This window comes from Bacillus rossius, chromosome 1, assembly GCF_032445375.1.
Source record: "Bacillus rossius redtenbacheri isolate Brsri chromosome 1, Brsri_v3, whole genome shotgun sequence".
Lineage (NCBI taxonomy): Eukaryota > Metazoa > Arthropoda > Insecta > Phasmatodea > Bacillidae > Bacillus > Bacillus rossius.
The window spans coordinates 27,678,256-27,691,317 of NC_086330.1; the positions used below are offsets into that span (position 1 = coordinate 27,678,256).

The 13,062-nt window shown below is 36.3% G+C and overlaps 1 protein-coding gene across 1 annotated transcript in view; it reads left to right on the forward strand.

Annotated features, from left to right (window-relative positions):
* Positions 1 to 13,062, forward strand: part of LOC134533464 (bumetanide-sensitive sodium-(potassium)-chloride cotransporter) — a 98,222-nt gene that overhangs the window by 55,156 nt on the left and 30,004 nt on the right. Inside the window, exons 16-18 of the mRNA XM_063370990.1 lie at positions 3,093 to 3,237; positions 4,764 to 4,873; positions 12,251 to 12,365. Coding sequence (XP_063227060.1) covers positions 3,093 to 3,237; positions 4,764 to 4,873; positions 12,251 to 12,365 — 370 coding nt within the window. The remainder of the gene's footprint in view (positions 1 to 3,092; positions 3,238 to 4,763; positions 4,874 to 12,250; positions 12,366 to 13,062) is intronic.

Genomic DNA, 13,062 nt, shown 5'->3' on the forward strand with positions numbered 1-13,062 from the left:
CATCGTGCGTAGGGGGACATCTTTTTTGTGAGTGCAGCCGGCGTTCATCGATCTATTAGACGTTGCCACGTCAAAAAATCACGGCAGCGTTATTGCAAGCGGTATCAAAATATGTGAAATCGCAAGATGGCGAGGGCTAATCCGTCTTTAAGCTGCAAGAATGATCTTTGTATACAAAGGAAAACATTCAAAAACTGGCAATGACTACTGCAAAAAAAAAAGAAACAAAAACAAATAATTACTTTTTCTATGTGTTCATCGTGTTTAAAGGTAAAAAAAAAAAGAACTTGGAAGTCGAAATACTGCGTTTTTCTACGATGATCTAGTTATTTGAATTTACGATTAACTCTTCGTTTATTTGAGGTAAATTCTTCGTTTAAAAGTCCAAAATTTATGCGTTATTTTTAAAACATGTCACATGGTCGTCGAAAGGGAATGATAAAAAGTGGAATAAAGGGGAGGTACGAGCACCATAAAGGCCACACTTTAATGTCGAGATAAATTTATTGCGTCCGTTTACCCTGACAGGACGAAAATTACGTCTATTGCTAAAATAATTCATAGGAAACCTTAACAGTTGTACTATAGGCACAGGTCAAATTTAGAGTTATGGCAACATCCACGTTTAGTCCTTTGATTATTTTTTTCATTTTTTGTTGGGTTTGAGAAGTGGTAAATTAAATAATAAGGAAGGGCCCAGACAAAGTTATGGTTCCCTGGATCTTGGTTCCTTTATATGGTGCTGTGTGCCGTGGACCAAATATGCGTATCCTCATAACTAAACTAGCACTCTGTAGACCGAAATCTTTTGAGCGAAAGAGAAACGACTGTCGGTCAAATGTCGTTTTGACTGAATACTTTCGTTGATATGATGTTCAGTCTAGTGTCTGTCGGTCAAACTGCCTGTTACGAGACTAAAAATATTTTCCCAGAAATATAAATATTCGGATTCTCGGTCTGACTGTCAGTCAAATTATTTATCAGTCAAATGATATATAAGTTAAATTACTTTATGCAACAAGATATTTATGAAAAATGACTGTTGTTCAACTGCAGATTGCTAGAGTTAAAACATTTTCCGTCCAATTTATTTTCGGGTTTTGGATAAAATGACTGTTGGTCAAATGATATTTCTGTTAAACGACTTTCGGCAACAAAACATTTCGGTTAAACGACTTTCGGAAAAATGACTTAAATTCCAGTGCCCATTAGTCTACGGACAGTAGCTGAAGTTAAGAAATTATCCCACCGAGATAAATGTTCGGGTTTTCGGTCAAATGACTGTCGGTCAAATGACTTTCGGCAAAACGAATGTCGGTGAACTGCCTGGTGGTCTAAATTTTTTCGGTCACCTTCTACGGCACCAACTAGGCTATCTTAACTCACAGTTGACAAGTTTGACAGAAGTGTAGTTAAATAAATGTTCTTTCAATGATACCATGTTTTCGATCAACCTCCATATGCGTGTAGCCAAGGGCCAAAATCTGTAGGTTTCACAAGGGGAAGTGGCTCACGGGATTACTTTTATCATTCCCGTTTTGCAGTTACGGCTTTGCAAGCGTATGTGGATCCCCTTCCTGCCCACCAGAATTCACGTCCATGTGTGTGGCCGTCAAGAAGGAACTTGTGATTAATTTATTTCAAATGGGAGACAATTTTCCAACAGCAAAAGATTACGTAACATCGTAACTGTACTAAAGATTGCCTGACTCAATTGAAGCTTTGGATGTATGCTCGTATAACTCTCGCTAAATGCTTTGGAATAAACTCGAGGCTTGAGTTACGATGAAATGGTTCTGTAGAAAACGCACTTCTAAGACAATCTGCAACGCAATCAAAAATCACCTAATTTAAACTTAGGACTGTTTTCATCTGAGGTACTGATATCAAATGAGATAGGCCTCCTTCAGTATTCTGCACTCGAAACCATTATTAGCTTACGATTAGCCAAGAGAATCAGTATCCTGCAGCTGTTGTAGATAGAGACACGTGATTTTTTTTTACTGACGGTGAACAAATAGACTTTTTTTTAATTTGTAAAATTTTTATAAGTAGTTTGAAACAGATCATTTTTAATGAACTGGTATATTATATCAGCCACTGCTGTATCTAAACTCAGGCGTAAAAAGGGACATTAAATTTTACTCGTACAACTTCAACGACGCACAAACTACCGTTCACCACGACAAACATTTTGACAATTATATTGACAAATATTCAACGATGGAATCAAAAGTTTTGTATTTTGCAGCTTGCACACGTGGTCTTCATATATAGTCTACGATTCAAAATCTCTCAGCCTGATGTTGAGCAAGGCATTTGTGTGGTTTTATGTGCAAACTTTTAGGTTATATACATTCAACCAAAACTGCCTTAAAATGTCACGATTGAATGCAATTCCCACAAATATGCTCACATTCAAAAGAAATTTGTGCAAGTCTATCATTACTCGCCAGTGATGTGTAACATCTAACCATGTTCTCTTGCTGCAAGTACAATACAATCTCTTGACACGAAATTTATCTAAGAATTCTTTAAAATAATGTCGAGCGTAATATATAAACGCAAATTGTGTTTTCAACAACATTTCTCGACGTGAATCACACGAAGTTTCCACACACTCCACTAGAATTCGCTGCCGGTGCAGCTACGTCGACTACCGAATCATTCTATCTGCAGAGCGAGATTTTAAACATTATAACGAAACGGCTCCGATAAAAGAGAAAAAGTCTTGAAAAAATACTAAACCCCGGAACACAAGGAATTTTTTTAAAAACTGACCATCTAGTTAAAATTAATCAAACCGTTTATTACTATGAAGTTTCCTTTGTATTTGTAAACTTTATTTTGCGCAATCCGCCACAGATGGTTGCACCGTGGTTGTTACACATTTCCGTTCCTTGACATTCACGAAATTACTCCCACCAAATGACATACACCGAGAGCTAAGATCTAACGCATCTAAGAGTTTTACAAATGTCAAAAGATTTTGTGTATCAGTTTTGACTATGATGAAAGTATGATTTCCAAATATAATATAAAAGTCGAAGTAACGTGATTTGTATGTCAACATACGTTTTTTAATTTCACAGGTAGCAGCATCTCCTTCGTTCCTGACAGTCCGGCGACGATTGTCAAACAGTACTCCGTGAACAGCGACCAGAAAGTTGGCAACGGAAGTCCGAAAGCCATACTTCGGTCCAAGAAGAAAGCCATTGCGGAGCACATCCTAGGAAAGTAAGTAGTTTGCCACATATTAGATAGTTAACAGGTTTTTGTTTTCTTTATGCAACCTATTCTCTTGTTTTCTTTGACTAGTAGATATGTGATTTGGCTCAGTAGAAACTAGTGATATGCCCCAATCACTTTTTCTCAGATCGAAATATCTTAAAGGATGCTCTAATCCAAATATATATCTCAAGGAATAAAATAATGTTAAAAAAACAAAATTTTTTGAAAACAATTCAAAGCATTAATTTAAAAATACAAAAAAAAATATTTATGTTTAGGATACAAACAATGTCTTTTGTCAATTTGTTCCTTCGCATACTAAATTAACAATCTCATAGCATTGTAGCTAGTGGCAGATATAAACCTTTCTATGATATATTCTGTAGAGAAAAATAATGTTGTGTTTGCCAACTTATCAACTACCTATATAACTTGTCGACTGAATGAATTTCTGATCTAAACTCATTTAAATATTTTTCTTCGAATCTGATTTCATTAATGATAAATATTCTTTTAAATACTAAAGTCTTGTTGATACTGAAATGTTTGAGCATTTGTTTTGTTCGTCCATTTTAATAACACGTGTGCGATATTAAAAAAATTTATTCTATGCTATTAGCAATCACCATTGTTAGTGTTGCCAAAAAATTCTTTCATGTGACAAAAATATTAATTTTATACCCCAGAAAGCTAATAATGCGCTTGCTGTTATTTGAACATCATTCTTTGAATGATTCTTTGAACATCATCAACTTTTAAATTCATTTCGTAAAATTAATTCAATAAAATTTTTTTTCAGTAATTTAGCCTACAGTATAACAGAAAGCACAAAAAGATTATGTATAAATGATGACATTTGTTTCAAGATGAAAAATGTAATTGTGACATGATTAAAAATATTCAATAAGTTGTTTTACATAGAATTTACATACTAAAATTTGTAACCAGACATTTAGAACCAAACTCATTTGTCACTTTAATTATAACTTCAACCACGCCAATGAAATTAAGATAGTTCAGATGAATGTTGCACTTAAAATTTTTATAAAAAAAAGGGGGTTGTCTGTAAAGTCGGTTTACGGACGATAATTTTACTTGATAACGTCATGAGAAAACATTGATATATAATCGCATACTTTTTAATTTAAAAATATTATTTACAGTTTTTGCAAATTTAAATTAAATAATTAGTTTACATACAATCACGAACACTTAGTTGAAAAGCCCGCCTTAACCTGTTTGATATTGTAGAAGATTTTCTCGCACGGCGGTTGGCCGGTTCTTGCACGCTCGTCTCAGGTGGAACGTGACAATGAAGTCTTGCTTTTTCGTGCGTGCAGCAGGCGTTCATCGATTTATAAGACGTTATCACTACAAAAAAAAAACAATAAAATGAAACAAACAAAAATATTTAGTAAAGGCTGTAAAAAAAAGAGTACGGTTTGCAACTTCATGCGAATGGCATGCAAGACACACAAATTGAACAGAAAACAATAATGTTTCCGTGATGGTAACGAGTGTTCTGCTCCCAGGCAGGCGAACAGCGTGGACATCACAGCCACAGTGCCGGAGAGCATGTCGCTGTTCAGGAAGAAGCACAAGGCTGGCACCATAGACGTCTGGTGGCTGTACGACGACGGAGGTACGAATCATTTTAAGTTTGCTTCTGTATGCCATCTTTAGGCTCGGTCTCTCACGTAATGTTGATTTTTCCCATCTTTTTCCATTATCTAAAATTTTAACTTGATACCTACCTCTCTTACGTTTATTGTTCTATGGCAAATAGTTTCAAGGTGTATTAACTTAGTGTAATATCATGGGTATAAAAAAACACGCACAAGTATTTGTTATGGTATCATCATTTGCACGAAATTTTACACCCACGATATTATCCTTAGTGAATATTTTTTGAAAATTCTTGGGCAGACCAACAAATGTAATGGAGTTATGGAGTAAAAATTTAAGAAATAGCCCTTTAATAGATTATGAAGAAACAACTAAAAAAATAAAAATGACATATGAGACCAAGCCTTTAAGTATACTTTAAAGGATATCAGCCAGTTTTTGTTGAACATCCGAATAGTTGCAAAATCCCTTTCAGAATCGCCGATGAAGACTTTCGGGAAACTCTTTGTAGTTCGCGAGGTTTCACGCCTCCTTGTAGGATTCCAGATTATTGTGGCTCTTACTTTTGGTGAAAATGTGAAGATAATCGGTTTTTTTTTTTTTTTTTTTTTTTAGCCAGTTAACTGCTGCCGACAAACTTCTATGTTTACCTACGCCTGTCATGTGAGATAAACTTGAAAGTGTAAAATTAGAAAATTAACTGAAAATATAGTGTAGTTAATTTGTAAACTCAAAAAATTTGCCACCAATAAAATATTTCCCGTTTGGTATCAGGTTATTTTAGCGTTGAAAGAATCCCGATTTTTCCTCACGAGTACAGATTATTTCTAAATGCAGGCGTAAAATCTAATGAATTTGTGGTAAGGCTGCAATAGTAAATTGCACATCATTAATACCCGAATACGGCTCTGTCCACTTAGAAAGATACTGAAACTGTTAACTGAACCTATCGTAAATAAGTTGAACCTGGTTGTTTTAAAGAAATTCATAACATTTTTGCCTCAGTTTTAACCCTAGTATGGCAAAAGCAAGCAATTTTTTAACGTGATACATCACCGTATTCAAGTACGATATGATCGGGTTCATACATCACTCTTAATGAGAAAATCGAACTGTTGCTGGCAGATATGGAAATGAGGTCAGATATACGGAAAATGCTCTCGAACACGCTATTTTTCAACACCCTGGTATACGGCGCGTTGATAAAAAGTATGAATAAAATAGATATTAGAGCTTTGACGTTCGAATAGCTTTGACGTTCGAATTGATGAATTTTTCACTGATGATGGGAAAATGCAAGTAGCAATTTGCCTTCAGTATCTTAATTGTGCATTACATGAGCAGCAAGCGCAAACAGAAGCTGTTTTTTTTTGTTTCTGCATATAATTTCGTAACTATAATATAACATAAACACTTTGTAATAAATTAATATTGAGCAGGAATCTTTAATAAACAGAATATATTTTTGGGTCATAAAACTACGAATATCACAGTTTTAAAATCATGTGCTTAGAGCAAACAAAAACCAAAGAAAAAGTGGATAGTAATCTAGCCTTGGACTTAGTTTCATCGAAAATTAATACTGAGTATGTTTACAAATAGGCGATCGTTTATCTGCATTAAAAAATGCTAGCTAATAATTATTTGAAATTAATAATAATTTGACTTTTATTAAATTAAAATATTAACATTTAAAATTAATTAGCGTTAGATTGCAAACAATTAGGTAACCTTAACCACAACTAAACATAGCTGGCCTTAAAATATGGTCAGACGTATTGGTATCATTGCAGATTCAGCGAACTGGTGCAAACTATGTAGTCCCTATGCAATCATACTAAGATACTTGCGTGAGCTATAATGAACTGAGAAGATATTGCGTCAAGAACTGGGCCCAGTGGCATAAAACCTCTTTTGTAAATTGGAAAAGGAAAAGGTGATTTTTTTCCAAATTGTTACCAAACATTATTAAATTATAATCTCACTTCAGCTTACGTTTTCAGATCACATTTTTAAAATGTTGGCAACTAAATAAAATATATCTACCATTAGTAAATGTGTAATCTCTATGTAGATATTCAACTTATTAAACGTAGTAATATTCTACTCCGTAATACCCAGCCAAGTTTATGATAAAAAACCAATTGTTTTATTGATACATAGGCTATATAGGTAATGGTAGGGGGAAACACATCTCAAAACTCTGAGCGTGCAAATGAAACCCGTCATTTTCCAAGGGCACAGTTCTTCAGGCACACTACAGATGTCTTCAAGGTCACACTGTATAGACTGACGCAGACGGTACCGCTCGCTTGTAAAGTAGGCGAAGCTTATGATTCATTGACATAGTGTCAGACGCTCGAACATATTGGAAGTTCATAATTTTCTCGTACATTTTCATGCTAGAATAAAAATAAAGAGCGCGTGTAACTCAGCACATATGATCAAAGCATTATTTTTTTTGGCAATTCAAACATCTACTTCTTTGGCCAAGTACCTATTTTATGTCCTCTTCACGTCAGAAACGTTTCACAAAAATGTTTCACGAAAACGTTGCATTGAAATTCGGCCTTGAAATTTTACTTCAATCACGCACAGAGAATTCTCACTTCAAAACCAATCGTTTAGAATTCCTACATGTTTACATCAGAGGTTTTTAAATGTGGCTCACATAACCAAGCTAACATTTCAATCTAGTTACGATCACACAGACGTGCGGAAACATACCCAACCGGAATATAAAAGAGCACCTGTAACTCAGTGCACGTACTAGAAGTAAAACTTCTTTGGCAATTCAAAAAGCTTGACACGTAAGTATACCGTAAGGAGTGTACATATCTATGTATTTTTCCCGTCAGAAACGTATTCCCCAGAAATTAAGCAGCTACGAGGTGACTAGTCTCATTTTAATATTTAAGGTAATCACCGAGAGTACTGAAATACTTTCAACCCCCAACGAGAGGTCCACTTAATTAATTTGGGTATGTTTGAGCATCCCGTTTCTAGGCTAGCACAAGCTAGGTAATTTAAGATATTTTAATTTTTAATTTTTACATACGTAATTTCAGTCTTTAACAAACTACTTGACGTAAATAGTTTTAATGTTTTTTTATTACTCAGAAATACCTCTCTGATATTTTTGAATCTTCATGAATCTTGTTCCACGATTTCATATATTTAATTTCTGATTACGTTCCTTTTTTAATAACCATAATTCGTAAAGTAAGCAAGAATAATGTTTGTAGTGTTTTTTGTACTGATTTTGCGTTAATACTTGTACATGTTTATTTCTTTATTTTCCCTTGCACGTAAATGTGATGTACAGTGACGTACATAAAGTCTGAGCACTGAAGCTGTCACATCTAGCCATTTTTCTTTTTTCTTTTGCATTCTACCCCAAAGTTGTATTTCTTTTACATCGTTATCGATGAGATTGTTTATTTAAGTAAGAGCTACGTGACTTCCAGACGGCAAACTGGTTTCTTTTATGTGTTTTTCTAAAATAGGAGCTAGGTCAAGCTAGCCAACGAGCGGCGCAAAAGTTAGGGTCCTCTGAGCCAACGAGCCATGACCATTTTCGAGTGTTCATTGGGTTACATTCCCACCACTCACCTTTGGACGGCCTATGTTCAAACCCCCTCTCAGGCAGTGTGAAACCTATCAGCAGTCATGGAAGATCTAACCGCTCCATGATAATTTATAACCCTTTTTGATTGATAATTGTTGGTTTATTGCATTTTACCTTTCTTTAAATAATTTAAATTTGAGTGCGAAGAGTCGTTAATTTATTGTTTTGTTTGCAGAAAACTTTTAAATAATAAATATTAGTTAGTTATATTAAACATCAGAGTGGTATGCACTGAAATTTTTTAATTTGTCGAATATTTAATATTTTTAAATTCATTCTTTCCTACGGATGGTTGATCTGTTGGGGTTTTCATCCCCAATCATTTAAAATTCCGCCAAGGGAATTCCACCCTTAGGTCGTTGCAAACGGCCGATCGTGCATCTTCGGGTTATTTTTGTTCATTGTAAATGAATAAATATACAATTCATGATAACTAATGGTCAATTAGGTTAGGTTAGCTACATTATAAATACTTTAAAACATTGTGGACGGTTGATTTGGTTAGGATAGCTACATTAAAGATACCGTGAAATCATGAAAAACAAAAAAGCGAGCATGAACTTCGGGGAACTTCGGGTTTGGCTCTCTCGTCTGTGAAAAGAAGGCTTGCCAACGTGAGTATTCGGGTCTGTGCAATACAGAATGTGCATCGTAGGCTTCCCGTTTAACAACAATGTTACACGGAAAAGTTGCATTGAACATTTTACTATCATCGCGCCCAAAGAAGTTTCAGTTCGATAACTATCGATTTTTTCGCGAGGGTTTCGACCGATGTGCGAACGCAGATCGTTCGGGCGTCTGACTCCATGTCGGAGGAGGGATCTCGAGTTTCCCGTGACGCAGCGGCGAACTGTCCTAGTTTGATGGGGTGTAAGGTTGTGGGGGAGGGGAGAGGTGTGTCTCACCGGGATGGGTCGAGCCGGTGTTTACCTCAGCTGTTTGCCAAACACCCACGACGGCGTCGACAACCGATCGATACACGCGGAGCCAAGCCCTATTCATTTGATTGCTTTTAAAGAGGGTCTTTGTAGGCTACACGTCACCATGCGGGAAAAAAGGAGTCCTTTAAAGAACAACGAATGATGTTCACGTAAGTTATTTAACTTTTCATAACGCATGAAATCACACAAACATTTAATGCGGGATACATACTGTTAACAACTTTCAGATCCACCGCAACAATATGTGTTTATTAAATATTTCGGTATTTGTGCCTATACATAATTTTTCAAGAATGCAACGAAGCTATTATATAAATATATTTGTAAGTGATCTCACTACTCATTCCCAACAGGACTGGAAAACACTAAGATCTTAATCCAAAAGATGTGCTACGTTGATTGACGAGGTCAAGGTCATCCAAGATGGCGGCGAACCCCTGAACACCGAGCCTGCATCTTGTGTTCCCACACAAACATAACACACCTTCTTGTTTCATTGTCACAGAATCGCTAACGTTAGCTTGAAGAGATTGAGCGAAAAGCAGCATTGGCTCATCCCGTGAAGCCATTAGACTCAGAACTGTTTCAACACAAAAGTCATTCAAAACTCTGGCGTCTTCTTTCAGTTTTTATTAGCACACTCTAAACGATTCAACGGTATTTGATTTACCTATCAGTAGGGGCCTGTTCTTTTCGCGATCGCGATTAAACGACGATAAACGCGAAATCACCGTTAAATACAGTTTTTACGCGAAATCGCCATAACACAGCTTTTTTACACGAAATTTTGTATTAAAACGCGAAATCGCAGTGTTTTTACGCGAAATTTAAATACTGGTTAAAATACTTGTTTCGTCAATGGTAAACAAACACCGCAACATGGCCGCCAAACAATCATAAATGCACTAAAGGAAACAAAAGCTTACACACGCTCACGTTATAATGTTAAACCCAAAAATATACTGTAAAAATACGCAAAACTACGGCGTTTATTTTCCTTTCCGACATAATGTTTGGATAGATAAGACGAACAGGCGAAGTTTTAAAGCGTACGCACACCGCTCGGGGCACTGACGTCAGCTTGGAACAGCGACACCGGATAAATACAAAAGCAAGCAGATGATTGGGCGAACGGTGTTTGTAACAGCCTTACGTGAGTGGCCATATCACGTCAGCCGGGGGCGCTGCCATATAGTTGGAACAGCGTCGTAGTATCAAGCAGATTAAATCGCGCCAAAAAGCGGAAAAATGTAAACAAACATTAATTTTCGAATGGTGTGACGATGATGATTAGTTGGCCAACAGTTTTTATAGATTTTGTTGGGTCCTTACAACAACGCGGAAATACCATAACGCCGAATGTCAAAATTGACCACAAAGCCGAAATAACAACTGAATGAATTTGTGTGTGTTTCTTAAATGTACCTTAATGCCGAAATACCACAATCAAACCTAACCTAACCTTACCTTACTTACCTTACCTTACCTTACCTTACCTTACCTTACCTTACCTTACCTTACCTTACCTAACCTAACCTAGCCTAGGCTAGGCTAGCCTAGCCTAGCCTAGCCTAGCCTAGCCTAGCCTAGCCTAGCCTAGCCTAACCTAGCCTAACCTAACCCAACCTTTGTGGCAGCCCTGTAATGACATATTTTGGCGTTGTGGTACACAGCAGTTTTCTAGCTGTGGTCGTTGTGATCAATTTGGCATTTCAGCGTTGTGGTGCGTCCTCGATTTTGTTAAAGGGATTAATAGTTTTCCAGATTAGTTTATGGGAACGAACTAATAATCAGTGTCTAAATCAAAAGTATTGTCATATAAATATATGTAACCTATTTGTTTAGGGTATTCAGTAATGAGTAGGTTCAAGTAAAATTATTTAACTTAAATAATTTTAGATATATTTACGGAAACACGCACTTTTTTTTTTTTAAGTTTTTAGCACCGCTTTTGTGTTTTTAAGTGAATTTTAGCACCGCTTTTGTGTTTTAAAGTGAATTTTGACACCGCTTTTGGTAATTTTTAATGACGAAATCTGAAAATTTTATTTACCACTTTCAGGGGGCCCTACCTATCAGTAATTCATCCCAAGTATCACACAACTAGCGTCTAAAGTAGCGCAGTATAAATTACCCTTTAACTTACAATACAGTGGAAGTTTTAGGCAACTGGAATTAAAAGCGTCCCGCACAGAAAGCCGTTTTAAGTTGATTAGTTTTAAAGAAAAAAGTGTGTGTGGAGTTCACATGTGACAGAAAGTGAAACGTCTTGCTTATTATATTAGGTAGGTATAGGAAACATAATTCTCTTTGGCTGAAGGCCACAAATAAAAAAAATATACAAGTATACGAGCGCTAAATTATGCTATTGCGCAAATATGCAAGTGTGCAAATATGCAAGTATAAAGTATGCAAGTGTGCAAGTGTAAAGTATGTTATTGTAAAAGTATGCAATTGTGCAAGTATGCAAATATGCGAGTGTGCACTCTACCTCTCCCCAGCCGTCTCCTCCTATACCGATTCTTTCATCACGTGCCTAATTAGTCCCCTCATGCGATCGGAATTTTCGTAACGCACGAAAACGGTTAACTACCCAGCAATGAAGTTTCACTTCAAAAGCTCATTTACGTCCTAGGACAAAATGTTCTACATTAACTGTCTCAGATTTGATCATGCACACCGGTATGTCATTGGATCACTAATAAAACCGCCTTAGTGCAATATTACCTATAAAATGTTTTCCAAAAGTAAATATTTTAAGGTTGTAAAATATCCACCGTTCAAACGCCAAGACCAAATACGAATCAGATGTTCCCTGTCACAGGATTTACGATACTGGTTCCATTCATCATCAACACGAGGGCCAACTGGTCGTCGTGCAAGCTCAGAGTCTTTGCGCTGACCAATAGGAGGCAAGAACTGGAACTGGAAACCGTAAAGTAAGTACTAAGCCACGACGTAATAAATATAGGTTGCTTAAAAATTTTAAGTACATACGTTATGGGGAGATATAACATAATAAGACAAGCATACAATAACCTTGTAATACAAGCACGTCCGAAAGAAATTCCCAGTTATAAATTTTAATAGTATAAAATGTAAGCGTTGTAGAGTGTTGGTTGAAGTTCACAATTAAAGAGGAACCAAAAAAAGTTTTATATAAGAGCATGCGCAAGTAATGCTTTGTTGTTTTCTCGCTTCCAGCACCCTCTAAGCATAATGGCGACTCCTGAGCGTAAAGCGTTTTGTGTTCTGCAATTTACTAAGAGTGAATCTGTAATCTCAGGATGGAGCCCCTCCCCACTGTAATCTCTTTGCACGAGAGCAGTTGGACGTTGAAGTCCCTGACAGTTGTATTGGTCGTAATGGTCGAGACGACAAGAGTTTTTTTTTTTTTCGCTGGCCTCCGCGTTCACTTGACATAATGCCATGCGATTTTTTTCCTTTGAGGCTTTATAAAAGATCGTGTCTGCGTTCCACCGCTACCTAATGGTTGCCTAGAGTTGAGACACATAATTTAATATGCTATTGCTTCCATTACTCCGGACGTGTTAAACAATGTGTTGGAAGAATTGGACTTTAGGTTGGATATATGCCGTATAACGTAAGTGCACATATTGAACATTTGTAAGAAAA